Source organism: Brassica oleracea, chromosome C3 (assembly GCF_000695525.1).
Source record: "Brassica oleracea var. oleracea cultivar TO1000 chromosome C3, BOL, whole genome shotgun sequence".
NCBI lineage: Eukaryota > Viridiplantae > Streptophyta > Magnoliopsida > Brassicales > Brassicaceae > Brassica > Brassica oleracea.
In genome coordinates, this window is record NC_027750.1 from 24,699,724 (window position 1) to 24,716,954 (window position 17,231).

The window sequence follows — 17,231 nt, forward strand, 5'->3', positions numbered from 1 at the left end:
TCTCTCCCTTTGGGCCGCCGACTCTCTCTCCTATGGGCCACGGTTTTGGCCTTTGGTTACTAGCAATCCACATTTGTTTATAACACTTTACAGCATTGTTTCTTTTATTAACGTTACATCACTATATTTGTTGACAACACTTGTTGCTAATCTCACACTATAACATGTAAGTTGAAACGACTGATGTTTCCTTATATTGATAGTAGTTTGCTTTAAACTCTTTGCAACTTGAAAGACACTAAACCTCTGGCTTGGCTTTACTCCCTAGTGGCTATTTCAAGTCCTTCTCATCCATGACCTGATTCCGAAGCAGCCTGGTCTACGTTTTCTCTGCAGAATCGAGCTCCTACCTCCACTTAAACCGTTTGGTTTGTCGTCACTATTCTCTTCTGCTTTGCTAAAAATAGTTGTGGCTTGTGAGATTGTTATCCTTGTCACCTCTTCAGAGTTTGTTGTAAGATCGATCTTGGTAGATCCAGCAAAAGAACTTGATCCACTTCGCCTATATATTAACAACTCTAAAAAGATTAAAAACCATTTAATATTATGGAAACCACTTCTTGAGATTCTTTAGTATTTACCTATTGTTGTTGTTTTGGTTGTGATAATGCGCGAGGGATGCTTCATCAAGAACTTCATTTTTCGGATCTTGACTACAAACTTTGCTGCTTGAAACAGCCGCGGTGCTCTCTGAATGCTGTTTTGGTGATGATGATGATGATGATGACCCTTCTTCTTCCTCTGAAGAGGTTGAGGTATTATCATGTTTTCTAGATTTTCTAACCATTGATATCACTCTCTCTAGTGTCCCTAGTGCTTGCTTCACCTCTGGACTTAGGCAGAAAAGTGTTTCACCATCGTTGTTCTGAGACTTCCCATTGACATTTTCATCCTCTTCCGAGAAAGAAGAAACACTTTTATCTTCTTCTTCTTCCTCAATCTCATGAACATTTCCTTTGAAAGGTGCACGTTCACTTGCTTGAACATTTTCATCAGTGTTATCAGTAAGAGGATACAGAGCTTTACGTGCAAGAGTGTACAATGGACCATCAAAAACTTTGGCGTAATCTTCTGATTTAACCACCGAACCTATAGTCTGTGTACACATTCAAGTAGACAAACCACATCACACAACTTAGCAACCTGAGAAACCAAGGTTTAATGAACTAAAGAAGCTGGAAAGTACCTCCTTGAAAAGTTTGAAACCGTTGCCTAGGAGCTGCCTAGACATAAAGTTGATCAGAGATGGAGGAATCAAGTCCAGCTTTATATCGAACTCCACTAAGTATCTACAAAAGTTCCACAGTTTATAAGAAGACCAAAGAACATTTCAAGTTTATGGTTATATAATGTATCCGGTCCTGAGATTTTAAAAACTATAAACAATTTAATATGGTTTTAATAATATTTTTTTTAAACAAGTTTGGGAGCTTTTGTTATGTAAATTATTTTATAAATTTTGGGGGCTATAGGCCTATGATTCAGCTCATGACCGTCCCTGCACTCACCTCAGGTAACTCCTCACAGGAGACACCTTTTGTATAGCAACTCCACCTACTAAATCAATCCTCACAGCATTCTCTGCTTCTTCAGATATACCAATGCTCTCTACTTGTGATGCTGAGATCTAAAAGATGATACCAACATAATTTAGTTTAGGATAATGTAAAAGCATAAAGAAACAATTAAAGAATCTAACATGGTTTTACCGAGTTGAGTAGGATGATGACTAAACCATCTTTGAAGTATTCAAATAAGAAAAACTGCACAATAGCTTCTCTGTTTGTCATTGGCCACGGTACTTTCACCCTTTCTTCCCAAAAAAGTAATTATCATCAAAATGTTCTCTTCAAAGAAAATAGAAAGAAACTGACCTCACTAAACATATCTGTTCATTGATCTGAAACTTTTGCAAACATCCAGTTTGTAAGATCCTGAATGCTGGAAATACAGAGTTTGGCCACCTTAAAAACATAGAAACCATTAATTTCTATTCTATTTAGCCCATATTGAGTGTTCTCACTGAGTTTTTTTATAGAGAAAAAAACCGTACATTAATTGTTATGCATATCAAGATGTTTGAAACCCAAAATATGCATAAACAAAAACTCTCTTACCATTTCTCATAGAGTGATGATTCCCAAGATACACATAGACCTGCATAAACGCACTTAGAAAGAAACTGAAAACCTTTTTCTTCTATCAGTCTTAAGAAAACTTACAGTCCTGGATGGGCCCATCCATGTAACCTTCAACGAGCAACGTGTGAAACGGACTTCCATCAAATCCTTCACGGTACATAACACGACAATCTTCATGATCATGTTTCACCTGCAAAACAAGAACCAAAGAAAAAAAAATAGTTTGCTAACATGATGACAATTCTGTTTCCAAAGTTAGCGAAGCATGCAATGAAAACATACTTTCCAATCACCACAAGATGCTTCTTTGGTTGGGTTAGACAAATCTTGATCCTTTGCTGAAACACTCCTAAGCTTCTCAAGTATACTAGATAAGCCAGCAACTCGTTGATCCAATACATCCACACTACACTCTGTGATCAAACATATGAAAAAGAAACATTATAACAAAATGCCAAAATAAAAGAGAGTTTCCGCACATAGCAGATCAGAAACAAGGAAAACCTTCTTCATTTAGCTGGTTTCTGATAAGGGTTTTAAGAGTTTGCTCATTTGTAAGCGCAGGAGACGCCAAGGTTTTGTCAAGTCTCTCCCTGTACTCACAAATCTCTCGTTTTTTCTCCATACACACCTTTGGAAAATAAATGAATTCTCAAATCAAAAGCAAAGATGGCCAGATCACGGAGCTTCGTAGGGAAGAAGAACCTTAAACGGAAAGCAGTTACAAGGAAGCTAAAACTTTTGAGCTTTGCCAGAAAGAAAAAAAAAATCAGCTAGCTGCCAATATGATATGAGTAAGCGTAACCTACGAGATGGGCAAAGAACGTGGAGGTGTTTTCTCAATAAGTAGTAAATACTCTCTCATTTTCTCGGAAAGATACCAAAAAAGATCTGGGAAAGAAGAAAAAGGAGAATGTCTCATTTCCCAAAACGCATACAGTTTGCATGGACATTCCAAACTGATTGAACTTTTTTTGTTAGTCTTGTAAGGACGAGGTCGGTTAAGCGTCGCTATCACTTGAATTATGTATGAAACCATGAACCATCATCTTCTGTTTAAAAAAAAAAATCAAACGAAAAATACAATTTGAAATGAGAAATATTCTTATCTGATGCTTGATTTTTTAAATATTTTAAATTTATTTAGTTAAAATTGAAGAACATATTTATATTTTTCTCTAGGGCTCTACTTATTATGCATGCATTTTTTAAAAGAAAAATGATATCACAAAGCTTTAACACAAACGATAAGATTACTTAGATATTTCACTACAAATTAAATAATAATGTGCATGAATGAAATTTTATTTCGAAGTTTTGTGTAAATGCATGAATCTAAGTTTGAATCGATTTTATAAACAGAGCAATAATGATGAAATTGATTGCTTTTAGAACATATACATAAAAAAATGTGTGTAATTTTGATGCATTTGGTGGTGTCTTCTGAAACCATGTGGGTAAATGATGAGTTTAACTGATATACTGTAGAAACAGTTTGTAAGAAAGTTGAGTTCGGCTCGAATCTCTAAAGTATCAATCATGTTCCATCTTCATTAGCTTGTCACTTGTCTCTTTTCGTGTTCTCATTCTATGTAGCTGCAGCTTTTCAAAATCCTATCCTATTGTAGTGAACATGATCAGCCTAAAATCATGTGTTCCAAACTCGAATTATATAATCATAATAGAAGTTATACTATACTAGAGACAAGGACATTGCAACTACCACCATAGATTGAACATAGAGTGACATGGTATCAAAGTTTCCAGCGTTACTGTTTTAGACAGCCATTAGTTTTCACAGCACATAGTAAGAAAAACAAAAGTCTCACATAGTTTTGATAACACTTTGCTTAACTACTGGCCGCAGCAACCGCCACCATTGTTCTGTTGGATTGGCTGACCTTTCATTTGGACAGTTCCACTTCCAGATGTCTTGTTTGCATTAGTCTGGCTTCCCATTCTGAAACAGTAATGATGACATATGGTCAGATTCAATAAAACAAAATTGAACAAGTAGATCTCTATACAATAAGATCAAACACATGAAAAAAATCTATCATATAATATGATAACAGAAGGAAGAGGCAACAAGAGAACATTAACGCAGGAACTTTGTAGATTTTCTCTCCATCAGTCATCAAGACTCCAAAAACTTATATCCGATTTAACATTTTAAATGAATGGTTCGTTTCATGAATTGCAGCAGAATAACCCAGAGAATGCTTTGGTGTATAATGGCGATGAAGGAGAATAGTTTAGACCAACTTCAATAGTGAATAATTATATAAAGTTAACATATTGCAGAAACTATGAAGAAAGCTAAAAGATAGTGAACATACTTCTTCTTGATCTCGCCAGCAATAGTTAAGAATGCCTGTTCGACGTTGATAGAATCCTTAGCACTTGTCTCGAGAAAGGGTATTCCGAGCTCATCGGCTAAGGCCTGTAGTGATTTTTGAATCGATGAAACGTAAGATAAGCAAGTGAGAGCTGTGTTAAGAGGAGAAACGGCTACTGAACATAAGCAAAATTTAATCTCTGAAATCAGATTATCAACTTTGGACTTTGGTCAGCGATCATATATAAATATAGTCGTAGCACCTAATATTGTGGTATAACAATATCAATGATCTTACTATCAACACACGTTTAAAGATTTGTGCTACAATGATATGATTAAATGAAAAAAAAAAGGTAAATAATGCTTGCAACTCATCTAGATCCACAATCATAACTGGAAACTACTAGTTGTAGATGCGAGCTAACCTTTCCAGTTTCGGTGGAAACAACTTTACTTGCAACCATATCATTCTTGTTACCAATAAGAAGCTTGCAAACACTGTCATTAGCATATCTGTCAATCTCACTCAACCACTGCTTCACATTGTTGAAACTCTCCATCTCGGTACAGTCATACACAATCTGTTGCAATCTCATAAGTTTCAACAATGAAGATTAAAATAGTCTTCCAGGATTCTATTTTCCACTAACAAACATGTTTCAGAGTAAAGAGAACTGAGAAAATATGATCAATGATTCAAATTGCCACCAGGTTATACACTAAACCACTAAAAGAAACGGAACTCAACAAAACACTAATCTAGTCAAACAAAAAGGTATGCAAGTAAGAAAGCGGATAAGAGTACTACTCACAATGATTCCATGAGCTCCTCTGTAGTAGCTGCTAGTGATGGTCCTGAAACGCTCCTGCCCAGCAGTATCCCACTGAAGAGAACCATCAACAGTAGTAACACATGGTTATCCTAAAACATGTTATATACAAATGATCTAACTGAAGAGAACATCAACAGTGCATGATTTTAACATATATAATCATTCGAAACAAGTTACAAAAATGCCCTTAAACTCACGATTTGAAGCTTAATCGTCTTCCCATCCTGCTCAATCGTCCTAATTTTCTGCAATTCGAACCACATTATAAGCAACTTTGTGACTAACAATCGAATCACATATAAAAACTATATAGTATATGATCGTTTAAGATTATGAAAGGAACTGACGAAGTCAACACCAATGGTACTTATGTAACTGTCGATGTACGCATCATCCTTCACACAAAATCAAATCTAAAAATCAGCGAATCTCATCTTCAACGTTTCGAAAGAGAATCGAATCAAAAAATCAAGTCGAACTCACAGCGAATCGAAGAAGCAGGCATGATTTTCCAACGGATGAGTCGCCGATCAACAGAAGCTTGAACAGATAATCGCTACAAAAAAACGCACAGATAAAGACGATTGAGCTGTATAATTGGGGAATGCGATAGAGAGGAGAACACTTACTACTCGTTGCTCATGGTTTCTCGAGCTCTTCGTGAGTTTTTCCGATTTGATTCGAGAAATTTTCCCAGGAAAATAAAAGGAGGTTACGGTTAGGCGTGTCGATTAAAGTGCTGTGAAACATTGATTGAACCCCACGACTTCAATGTTGATTTTCTTCTACAGTTTTAAATTATTTTCCTTTACTTGTCTCGTGACAAATAAACAAGCTTTTGACCTTGTTGAAAGTACTTTTAGAATTGTCTTCTGGGCCTTTTAATAGATAGTGGGCCGGGCTCAAATCTTGGAGTTCGACGGATTATTTTTTGTTTGGAGGTCGACGTCAACTTACATTATCCAACATTCGGTTTCACTTTCATCTCCACATTCATCGGGTTGGACCACGATTACACAACCTAGAGTCTATGTAGTATCATCCAAAAGTATTTGAAGGCTTCATATCGACCTGAAGTTTATTCAAAACAAAGGTTCCAACCGGTAACATAAGGAATTAAGGGAAAATAATAATTTTTTATTCATTTTTTTTAACATTTACACGATATATGAGAAATTTTTGTTACATATAGTTTTTTGTCATTCCTTAAATTATGAAGAACTATAAAACAACGTAGAGACATTTTCTATGATAGTCATTTTTTAGTTTTTGTCACAAAAATAGTATTCAAAAAAAAAATAACCAAAATAAGTTATTTTAAAGGGTAAATATATATTTATACCCTATGATTAACTAATCTAGATTTATGGTTTAGAGTCAAGGGTGGGGTTTTGTGTATATGGTTTTAAATTTAAAAATAAAAATAAAAAATTAAAATTAAAATTTTCAAAATTAAATCGCTAGATATGGCCCTCTTCAGGTGTTCTCCCTATCTGGTATCTTGGGCTACCACTGATGAGCCGCAAGCTTAAGATTGCGTGCCTTTGATGAACAAGATAATTCTCAGCTTTCAATCTTGGTCAGTTAAGCTCCTCTCCTTCGCCGAAAGACTGCAGCTACCGAAAACAGTTATATTTGGGACTGTTAATTTTTGGCCTCTGCTTTCATGCTGCCTAAGGGCTGCATCAAGCACATCGAGACGTTATGCTCCCGCTTTCTATGGTCCGGAAACATTAAGAAGCGTGGATTAGCAAAAATTTCTTGGACAACAGTTTGCTTACCCAAAACAGAGGGCGGCTTGGGCATTCGCAGCCTCTTGGAGTGGAAAAAAGTGTTGTGCTTAACGTTCATCTGGATCCTGCTGTCAAAAACTCCTTCGCTTTGGTCTGATTGGCACTGGAACAAGCACCTGTAGGAAAGATCTTTTTGGACCATCGAGCTGTCAGCTACCGACTCTTGGGCTTGGAAAAGACTACCGAAGCTCGGTGATCTGGCTCTTCAGTTTTGCAAAGTGTCGTTGGGTAACGGGAAGGATGCGAGCTTTTGGTTCGATGCTTGGTCTCCTCTTGGTCAGCTTATAACGTACATAGAAGCACAAGGTCCTAGAGCCCTACAGTTGAGACGGGACGCTGTAGTAGCTGATGCGATCCAAGACTCAGTTTGGGTTCTCCCTCACCCAAGATCACAGCAGGAAGTGGACCTTCACTCTTATCTTACGACTATTTTCCTGCCTCGTTCCCTTGATATTGATGATAGGTATGAATGGATTGCTGGTGACTTTCCTGAATTCACTTGATTTCAGGTCCTCAACGACATGGGAGACTTTAAGGCTAAGACAAGAGGAAGTGGACTAGCACGATGTTGTATGGTTCAAGGGAGCGATACCCAAACACTCTTTCACGATGTGGGTGGCCAACTATGACAGGTTGCCTACAAGGAACAGGCTAGCGGCTTGGGGAATGGCCATTGATACGGACTGCCTCTTTTGTTCGAGAAGCATAGAAACCAGAGACCATATGTTCCTTCGTTGCGAGTACAGCCTTGATGTTTGGAGAGAGGTCTTCGCCAGATGCCATCCTCCATTGTCAAGCTTTACGGACTGGTCAGAACTGCTATCATGGATACGAGCTGATGTGTCTGCGAAGCTGAAGCTCATGCGGAAGCTTGCTACTCAAATGGTCATCTTTCATCTTTGGAAACAAAAAAACAATTTGATCCACAACCAAATCTCACTCTCTGCTGCATCAGTGTTCTATTTTGTTGATAAGGAGATGAGAAACATTATTTCAGCAATGAAGCATAGGAAGCAATTCCGATCGCTCATGGCTTGATAGTTGAAATGATCATGTCAGTGTTAATGTTTATTCAAATGATGATCCATCTTGTTTTTTACTTTTTTTTTGCCAAGATGGCTCAAACTTAAGATCTTGCTCTTGTAAAATCTTTCTTTTCATTCTAATGATATTTACAATTTAGCAAAAAAGAAAGATAAAATAAAATTTTTAAAAGGGCAAATCTCCAAAATAGCACATTTCTAAGTTTATATCACAAAAATAGCATTCAAAAACTAAAATGACCAAAATAGCATTTTATCTTTTGAAAATTTTAATTTTTTTATTTTTCAAAATTTGAAATCTTATCCCCAAAACCTCATTTCTCAACTCTAAACCCTAAACCCTAAACTCTAAACCCTAAACCCTAAACCCTAAACCCTAAACCCTAAACCCTAAACCCTAAACCCTAAACCCTAAACCCTAAACCCTAAACCCTAAACCCTAAACCCTAAACCCTAAACCCTAAACCCTAAACCCTAAACCCTAAACCCTAAACCCTAAACCCTAAACCCTAAACCCTAAACCCTAAACCCTAAACCCTAAACCCTAAACCCTAAACCCTAAACCCTAAACCCTAAACCCCACCCTTTAACTCAAAAACCCTAAGTTTGTGACTTTTGATAAAACATTAAGTGCTATTTTTGTGACTTTTGACCTTGAGTGGTATTTTGGAAACAAAAACTTGATTTAGTGCTATTTTTGTCTTTTTCTCTATTTAAAATAAAAAAATAACTATTTTGGTTATTTTTTCTTTGAGGACTATTTTTGTGACAAAAATTTACAAATGATTATCCGAGAAAATTACCCTAAAACATAAACATTTTTTTATCTTCATCAGTGGTTTAATCTCTTTTCATCAGAAGAATTGTTCTTCAACAGGTTAGCAATCTCTTTACATCGGTCAACCATCTTTATCATCATCACTGGTTTAATTTGTTTCAGCCTTAATTCTCGCTCAGACTGAGATCTCATGGTCATCTTTGGACTCGGCCAACTCTTTTAACTAATATTCACCTGAGTTTTCTTATAAAGAATTTTTCTCAGATAGTTTTTTTTAGTTTATTTTCACAAAAATAGATTTTCACAAAGAAAAATGATTAAAAGAAGTTTTATTGAATGGTAAATATGTATTTATACCATATGTTTAACTAATCTAATACTTAGGGTTTAGAGTTAAGAGATTGAGTTTTGAGGATGAGTTCAAAATTTTTAAAATAAAATATTAATATTAAAATTTTCAAAATAAAAAAAAAACTATTTTAGTCATTTTATTTTTTTAGTGTTATTTTTGTGACAAAAACTTAAAAATGATTATTCGAAAGAATTGCCCTTTTTTACATCTATATTATTAAAACTGAAGTACACATTGGAGTTGTTTGGAAACTTGAATAGTAGACTAATGGAAAAGTGTTTGTAAACACGGATAATTAATGTCCTTTTCGTAATTTGATTAACATAAGCTATTAACCAAAATTGAAATCAAACAATTTACAACGGTTACCGGGTTCCTTACCCCGATTATCGGCTACCCAAATGGATATTAATTAATCAAACAATTAAAGAAACATAATATTATTTTATATCTGAAAATATCTTAAAATATATTGAAGTTTGGAAAATGTATGTTAGACGTAATTGCCTGGATTCTCGGTGAAATCTTCGCAATAAAGCCGGCCCTTCTTTTCAAAATTAAACTTCTTTCCCAAGTCTAAAATTTATCCCAGCTAAATATCTCCAAGCCCTCTTAAGACCGCTTCCCCAATCACCTTAAAAGCCGTCGAATGCCAGAATAATTAGTTACCTAAATCAGCGCAACAATTATAACAAAAAAGATATTACAATAGAAATATATTTTAAAAAGAATTTATATCCCATAAAAAATTAAAAGTTAAGAATATACTCACAATATCTCCGCACGCAATAACTCTATATAACCTAGATTATTCACCTCCCTATATATACAAACGATTAGTACGTACCTAACATCCATTAACAACTCCAAGAAAACATGACTGGCGCAAGAAATATGGTTTTGATCGACGATCTCAAACCTTTCAAAGACGAATGGCGAGTCCGTGTCAAACTTCTTCATTCGTGGAAACCATCGAAAACCAATTTCGGCGGGGAGACTCTTGAGTTAATCCTTGCAGACGAGACAGTAAGAGCTTAAGTTTTATAATTTATAGATATGTGTGATGTCAACTATGCTGAATCTAATACTGCTTTTTTACAGGGTCAATAAATTCATGCATCTTGCAGAAGATCACTGATGTATCGTGTTCAACGAGATCTACCTGTAGGAGAATGGAGAGTGGTTGAAAATTTTAAGATAAGCGGTACTGGAGGTCAATACAGACCAACAAAACTTCAATACAAAATGACCATCCTTGGAGACACAACCATAATCCGTACTGATTATCGTAATGATAATCACTTCCTTTCGCTTGCGAGATACGAGGAAATTGGAACTGAAAACCTGAAAACGTATTTTCTAATTGGTATGTATACAAAACGAGACTTACTTTACTTAAGCAGATTTTCAATAGTTAGTTTCGTCTGCGATGACTCGTGCTCCCGTTCTACGTGATTTAGATACACACCCATGTTATATAAGAAATAAAACAAAACCTACAGATCATAATTATCAGAAATCGATTGAAAATAAAAACAAAAAATCTCCAAACCTTTATATGCTGCTGTTTTTCACTAACGATCTCCATACATATTCTTAGTATTGATTGAGAATCATAAGATGTCGGTCTCTATGTCCCAGATGCCGGAGAGAACAAAGAAGTCGAAATCTTATTTTTGTTTTGATAGAAAAAAAACTTTGTTTACTTTCGCCGTTTGTTCGCGGAAAAAAAAAAAACAGAAACCTAATGGGCCTTTTATTAATCATACATTATCTTGGCCCAAATAAAAATTAAAACGTCTTAGCCCAAATCATGGTTATAATTTCATTTTCATTGATATTGTGATTATTATTTTCTTTAGAGAAATGATTTATGAAAATAAATTATATATTTTTAAAAAATAATTTCTGTACAAAAATTAAATTCACTTGTGAGATATAGATTTTGTTTATACAAAATTGGAAAAGTTTTATGTAATATTGTTATTCAATAAACAATAAACATTAATTTCAATATGATAGATAATTTATGACAAATATAGGATATATCTGTAATGGAACACTTAAAATGAAAAAAAAATATTTATAAAAAAATATAAATTAATACCGCCATACAATTTCATTATGATATGATGACACATCTAAAATATATAATGTTCACACAAAAAAAGATCAATTTATTAAGAAAAAAATACATGTGCGGGCGCACGGGTCAAATTCTAGTGTTTGTTAATTTTGTATGCTCCACTAAATTATTTGTATCTTTTTCATTTCTTATCAAAATTTGCAAAGAAGGCAACATAAGTAATAAATACTATTTATTTCATACTATATATTATTTTGTTTATATTCATTTTTTGTTTTCATTCCTATTATCATTTTGATAGTCACAGTTTAAAACTAAAGACTAAGATCGAATTTATTCAAGCATACGTAGAATGAAGAGATCAACTCTTAAACCACAAACTTACAAGACACAAAACCTGAGTCTGAGAGGAAATTGAGACCTAAACAAGCCAACTATCTTATAACGTCAATATGGTCACCACAAGATTGGATTTGAGATTCGTTTCGGAATAGAGGAGATTCATGGAAGAACTATGGTTTTAACTAGTGTTCGGAGAGAGGAATGCAAAAACAATATAAGCAACAGGTTCATTAGACACGCTTCCATTTGATCAGACGCATATGACATAATATCAGATGAGCCAATAAAATATGATAATAACTAATTATCCCTGCATTATAATTGACATACCCACCATTTCTAGCATTTTATCGCTCTAATCAAATGTTGATTAAGAAATTCTTAATTCACTAATATACATTCTTATTTTTTGTCTATATACACAATAAAAATAGATACTCCCATAATCCCATTCCTTAATTTATCATCTATTGTTTCCATCAAATCTGCTTTGAAAAAATCAATGTGTTTGCTATGTAGCAAAATTTAGCAAAAACAAATATAGACAAAACCCAAATTTAAAATCTCAGTGATATACCTCATCAAAATATCCTAGTTATAAATACACTACATGACAACAAAAGAGAACAATCTCAATCTTAATCTTATTCAAGAATCACAAAAAGGTAAAGAGAGAGATTCATTAGAAAAATGGCGATCGTGGGCCCTCAATTTTGCGCACCGTACCCGGTAGATTTGGGTATCGTACGTAAGGTTATGACGATAACAGACGGTAACTTCGCCGTCACAGACGTCAACGGAAACCTCCTTTTCAAAGTGAAAGAACCATTGTTTAGCCTCTCCGACAAAAGGTTCTTACTAGACGCTTCAGACAATCCGATTATGACGTTGAGAGAAAACGTAAGAACACAAAACACTCTTGTTTTATAACTTGTGCATGGATTAAGACACATGATTTAACTTTTTGTTATGAAAACATTATAGAAGGTGAGCCTGCACGATAGGTGGCAAGTATTTAGAGGGAAGAGTACAGACCAAAAAGATTTGGTGTACACGTTGAAACGATCGTCAATGATCCAATTGATGAAGCCAAAGCTAGACGTGTTTTTGGCTCAAAACAAGGAAATGAAGATATGTGACTTCCATGTTAAAGGAAGTTGGATCGACCGATCATGCGTCGTCTACGCCGGCAAATCTGATGCCATTGTTGCTCAGGTAATCATATTTCATCAATAACCGGTCCATATAGCTAGTTCATACACAGAGCCGTTTATATAGACTTAATCGGATGAAACATTAATTTTTGCCTCTAAAATTTTTAAACCGATTTACACAGGTCCATAGTAGCTAGCTAATTTCTATTAACAGAACTGACTTTAAGCACAATCGAATGAAAATATTTGTTTTGTTTTCCAAATTTAAAGAACTACATATGTAAATCGCATGGTCCTAAATTATCAAAAAAATCTTATTGAAATTAAATTGTTTTTTTTATTATACCATGTTCATATAGTCCGATCGTACTAATTTTTTTGTTTGTATGGTTTCTCAGATGCACAAGAAACATACCGCGCAGAGCATATTAATAGGGAAGAGTAACTTCTCGGTCACGGTTTATCCGAACGTTGATTATGCTTTTATAGTCTCTCTCATTGTAATTCTCGATGACATTAACCGAGAAGATTCTGAAGACTAAACACACAATTTTAATGGAATGATTCTTGTTTTGTAATAGTATGAAATAAGAATTCGTGAATCTTGAGGTTTTGTATTGATATGAATATGATATTTGCATGGATACATTTCTCTTTGTCTCGACAGAGGATTATCGAAAGCTTCAGGGTTATTCAGTTCCTTGAACAGGTAATCGACTGTACTCTTGATAAGTGTAACATTTGACTTAAACAGCTCCTTCTTATTCACTACTCTCTTTTTCGTACTTTTTATTCTGATAAAAGCATCTCCAACTCATTCTATTTTTTGGTTTAAAATAGTTAAAAATGCTTTATCCTGTATTTTAAGACAATCTTCAATACAACTATATTTTTCATCTATAACAAAATTACTCTATAATAAAGACTAATATATAAATGTTTAGAAAAAAATAGAATAGTATTGGAGATGGTCTAATAATGTAAAATATGAATTTACTATATAAATTGAGTAATCCATTTATTTCTGTTAATCACTCAACTTTCCCTCTAAAATATATTATCATTAGAATAGAACTAATTCTATTATAGAATTATTCTACTTTCTTAAAAAAAAATGAACCATTGTTGGTGATCTAAGGATCATTAATGATTAAGGTTTGATTGTATAATGCATGTAATTTATCTAAATATGTAACAAAAGATTTTACCAATGGTCCAACATGAGAAAAGATTGGGAAATTTCCAAATGTTTTTTTGATCAACAATTTTGGTAAAAGGGTAAGGGTATTTTCCTTTTTATACAAAGCAAATGGTGTGACATCATGGAAAGATATATTCCAGCGAGCAAATAGCTCTACATGTCGGCCACGGATGATGATGATCCCAATCCAATCTTGAATGAGAATTTGATGCATGTTAGCTCCTTGCGCCCATCAAGCATCTTCATCGTAAGTGAGTATTTACCCTAATGAGAAGTAACACGATTAGATTGCTCCATAAATGCAGAATCCGACCAACAATTTTCTGCTATGGAAAATATAATAAACTAACGATCATATTAAGCAATCTTGACAACTATTAGGCCATTTGTTATGTTTGCTATAGGATAACATAAAATTCAAATCAGCCTAATGAATCAGCCTGGTAGAGTATATCCCACAAATCCAGGGCCAGATCTGGGCACAGCGCATCAAAAGATCTAAGCAAAAAGAGATAAAGAACACTCAATAAACTTACAGGAGGAGTATAACCGGGTAGAACTTGCGAGTGCGCTACTAAGAAATCTCCAACTGCCACTGGACAACTTGTCTCATCACAAAGATCATGCGTCTCAGAATGAATATGCCACCCAAAGTATGACACTTCGATCACCAGCTTTCCTCGTGAGATCACATTATCTTCATATTACACATATCAAACAGAAAAAAAACACCATGATTACAAGAGAAACTCCATTTAAATCTATCAACTTCTTGAAGAACAATTAGAAAACAAGAACAATAACGATCGATCTTAGAACATAACAAGTTCAATTTTGCAACACTTAAAACAGCTATAGACACTTTTACAGAACAAAACATCACAACAAACAAAGATCTGTGCGTCATATGCAATGAATGTGTACCTGTGTTAGCAGAGATGCTGAAAGTGGCTGGCTGGCCAGTAACTATAGGATCAGGCGATATAACAACTCCATGGACCTTTACTTGATACTCTTCGTTATTATCTGCAACCAAACACATACTAAATCAGATCAAGATTCTGGGTTTCTCTCCAAACTTAACAGGAGGATCATCATCAAAGACATTGACTTTGAACCAAAACTAAGATTCAAACATCAAACCCATCTCAAGAACATTATCAAACCTCAACGCAGCACGAACCCAGAATCAACATCAAAGACAATGACTTTAAGCATCAAACCCAACTCAAGAACATCAAACTACAACGACCCAGAATCAAGAGTCATCGACTTTGTCAAAACTGGATCAAAAACACTATAAACAAGACGAAACACAAGGGACCAAAACATACCGCAGTAATTGACATCGGTGGCTCTAACAATCGTCGAGACGAAGAGAAGACAAGAGAGAATAGCGAGAGCAAATCTCGACATGATTGATAGATTCTCGGAGCAGAAGAAGAAGAAGAGATTTTTTTTTTTTTCAGGAGTTTGAGATGATGATTAGAGGACAAAGGAGACTAAAAACAAGCAAAGAGACAGAACATACATGCTTGAATCGGGATTCTCGTTTCACAAGGAATGTCTAATAGATCTTGACCGTTCGTTTAGGTGGGTCCTTGATTATTAAAAATTGACGGTTTAGATTTTGTAGAATGTGGTTAACCGCAGATGATTTTGGCAGTGAACAAACCGTTAGGTGGGATTTTTGTGTATAATTTCAATTTGTGGTTATCACTTGGCAACAAAAAATAGTTGGAATTTGCCAGCTCAGATTTGACGTTTTTTTTAATAATACAGCTCACAATTGACTACTATTATTTTGGAAACAAATAGAATAATTTATTAGTTCAATGAATCTTTCTCTTTCCAACATGAAATCTATTTATAAATAAAACATTTCTTCCTAAATACTCTCTCGTTACATATATTAAAAAAACACATTAAATTATGATAATAAATATATAATTTTCTGTAATTTTCAATAATTTTTAACCAATAGTAATTCAATAAAATTAATTAATACTTTTTCATTTCACAAAGATAAATTTTTAATATGTTTACACATATTAAGAAAATACATTAAATTACGATAATAAATATATATTTTTTTGTAATTTTCAATTTTCAATAATTTCTAACCAATAGTAATTTAATAAAATTAATTAATTTTCTTAAAGTTTACAACTTTTTAATAAAAACACAAAAAATACATTTTTGTGAAACAAACTTTTTTCTAAAACATCCATCTTAATAAAATGGAAGGAGTATAAATTAATTTTAGAGATTTTATCACCTTTTCAGTACTTCCTCCGTTTCGTATTATTTGTCGTTTTAGAGTTAAAATTTTGTTTCATTTTAAGTGTCGTTTTATGTTTTCAATGCAAAATTTAATAACAATATTCTCCATTTTATTTTTTTATTGGTTGAAATATGGTTAGATATATAGATAATAATGTTTTTATTTTGGAAATATGCAAAATTAAAGGTTTTCTTAATCTGTGTGCATAAACCTAAAACGACAAATAAATTGAAACGGAGGGAGTATTATTTATCTAAATCATTATTGCGAGATGATATGACACCTAATGGTGGTCATTTTTGTTAAAATAGGATAAATTATTTTCCATTTATTATATTTAAATTAAAATTAATGTCAAACTTATATATTGTTTAATGAGAAATTTCCAATGATAACTGTTTTTATTTTTGTCACAAAAATAACTTTCAATAAAAAAATGACCAAAAGAAGTTTTATTAAAAAGTAAAAATGCATTTATACCATAGCATTAAATAATCTATACTTAAGGTTTAGAGTTAAAGGGTGGATTTTGAAGATATAATTTCAAATTTTTAAAAATTAAAAATTTTAAAATAAAAAGGGTTATGTTGTTCATTTTCTTTATTAAAAGCTATTTTGTGACAAAACTTTTTTTTTTAAGTATTTGAGAGAATTGCCCTATATGTATTCTATTTTATTTTTTATTTTTCTAGAATTTATGAAAAAAAAAAATTTCTCTGAAGATTTTGTGAAGGATAGAATCGGCCAAAGTTCTTATCTTATTTATCTATTCAATTTTTAGTATCATTATTTTCTTCATTTTGTTTTTTTTTCTGTAAAAGTATAGTTTATTATACACTAGGGGGTGTCCGCGCTTCGCGCGGAATATTGTTTTATTGTTGTT

The 17,231-nt window shown here is 33.6% G+C and overlaps 4 protein-coding genes and 1 long non-coding RNA gene across 5 annotated transcripts; 1 reads left to right on the forward strand and 4 right to left on the reverse strand.

The window, feature by feature from the left end:
* Positions 1-3,054, reverse strand: LOC106333011. The gene is made up of 10 exons (XM_013771496.1): positions 2,646-3,054; positions 2,424-2,554; positions 2,223-2,331; positions 2,118-2,157; positions 1,875-1,964; positions 1,710-1,809; positions 1,509-1,627; positions 1,187-1,289; positions 582-1,096; positions 1-502 (listed from the first exon to the last, which is right to left on the reverse strand). Exons 1-10 carry the CDS (start codon positions 2,764-2,766, stop codon positions 277-279), a joined length of 1,554 nt encoding a protein of 517 aa, XP_013626950.1. The 5' UTR covers positions 2,767-3,054; the 3' UTR covers positions 1-276.
* A 796-nt stretch (positions 3,055-3,850) lies between these two features.
* Positions 3,851-6,119, reverse strand: LOC106331558 (ras-related protein RABD1). The gene is made up of 8 exons (XM_013769938.1): positions 5,945-6,119; positions 5,799-5,871; positions 5,663-5,710; positions 5,513-5,560; positions 5,295-5,366; positions 4,908-5,063; positions 4,481-4,584; positions 3,851-4,101 (listed from the first exon to the last, which is right to left on the reverse strand). Exons 1-8 carry the CDS (start codon positions 5,956-5,958, stop codon positions 3,996-3,998), a joined length of 621 nt encoding a protein of 206 aa, XP_013625392.1. The 5' UTR covers positions 5,959-6,119; the 3' UTR covers positions 3,851-3,995.
* Positions 6,120-9,591: 3,472 nt separating this feature from the next.
* LOC106332227 lies at positions 9,592-10,671 on the reverse strand. The gene is made up of 4 exons (XR_001268023.1): positions 10,444-10,671; positions 10,201-10,292; positions 10,054-10,101; positions 9,592-9,950 (listed from the first exon to the last, which is right to left on the reverse strand). It is a non-coding gene; the product is annotated as an uncharacterized LOC106332227 (long non-coding RNA).
* Positions 10,672-12,355: 1,684 nt separating this feature from the next.
* Positions 12,356-13,612, forward strand: LOC106334689 (protein LURP-one-related 10). Its single transcript, XM_013773018.1, has 3 exons — positions 12,356-12,609; positions 12,694-12,924; positions 13,262-13,612. The coding sequence occupies exons 1-3, from the start codon at positions 12,400-12,402 to the stop codon at positions 13,403-13,405; spliced, it is 585 nt and encodes a 194-aa protein (XP_013628472.1). The 5' UTR covers positions 12,356-12,399; the 3' UTR covers positions 13,406-13,612.
* A 439-nt stretch (positions 13,613-14,051) lies between these two features.
* Positions 14,052-15,604, reverse strand: LOC106334690 (putative phosphatidylglycerol/phosphatidylinositol transfer protein DDB_G0282179). Its single transcript, XM_013773019.1, has 4 exons — positions 15,399-15,604; positions 14,989-15,090; positions 14,601-14,761; positions 14,052-14,328 (listed from the first exon to the last, which is right to left on the reverse strand). The coding sequence occupies exons 1-4, from the start codon at positions 15,478-15,480 to the stop codon at positions 14,218-14,220; spliced, it is 456 nt and encodes a 151-aa protein (XP_013628473.1). The 5' UTR covers positions 15,481-15,604; the 3' UTR covers positions 14,052-14,217.
* Positions 15,605-17,231: the final 1,627 nt, after the last annotated feature.

Bases quoted from the DNA above. Each gene is read 5' to 3' on its own strand.
- LOC106334689 (XM_013773018.1), top strand. From the start codon at position 12,400: ATGGCGATCGTGGGCCCTCAATTTTGCGCACCGTACCCGGTAGATTTG. The intron at 12,610-12,693 runs GTAAGAACACAA...AAAACATTATAG, and splicing joins TTATGACGTTGAGAGAAAAC to AAGGTGAGCCTGCACGATAG. The intron at 12,925-13,261 runs GTAATCATATTT...ATGGTTTCTCAG, and splicing joins CTGATGCCATTGTTGCTCAG to ATGCACAAGAAACATACCGC.
- LOC106331558 (XM_013769938.1), bottom strand. The intron at 5,561-5,662 runs GTCAGTTCCTTT...TTCGAATTGCAG, and splicing joins GTACCATTGGTGTTGACTTC to AAAATTAGGACGATTGAGCA. The intron at 5,367-5,512 runs GTGAGTTTAAGG...GGTTCTCTTCAG, and splicing joins AGACGATTAAGCTTCAAATC to TGGGATACTGCTGGGCAGGA.
- LOC106334690 (XM_013773019.1), bottom strand. From the start codon at position 15,480: ATGTCGAGATTTGCTCTCGCTATTCTCTCTTGTCTTCTCTTCGTCTCG. The intron at 15,091-15,398 runs GTATGTTTTGGT...GTTTGGTTGCAG, and splicing joins CACCGATGTCAATTACTGCG to ATAATAACGAAGAGTATCAA. The intron at 14,762-14,988 runs GTACACATTCAT...TGTAATATGAAG, and splicing joins CAGCATCTCTGCTAACACAG to ATAATGTGATCTCACGAGGA.
- LOC106333011 (XM_013771496.1), bottom strand. From the start codon at position 2,766: ATGGAGAAAAAACGAGAGATTTGTGAGTACAGGGAGAGACTTGACAAA. The intron at 2,332-2,423 runs GTATGTTTTCAT...CTTGTTTTGCAG, and splicing joins CATCTTGTGGTGATTGGAAA to GTGAAACATGATCATGAAGA. The intron at 1,290-1,508 runs GTGAGTGCAGGG...GAACTTTTGTAG, and splicing joins CCTGTGAGGAGTTACCTGAG to ATACTTAGTGGAGTTCGATA.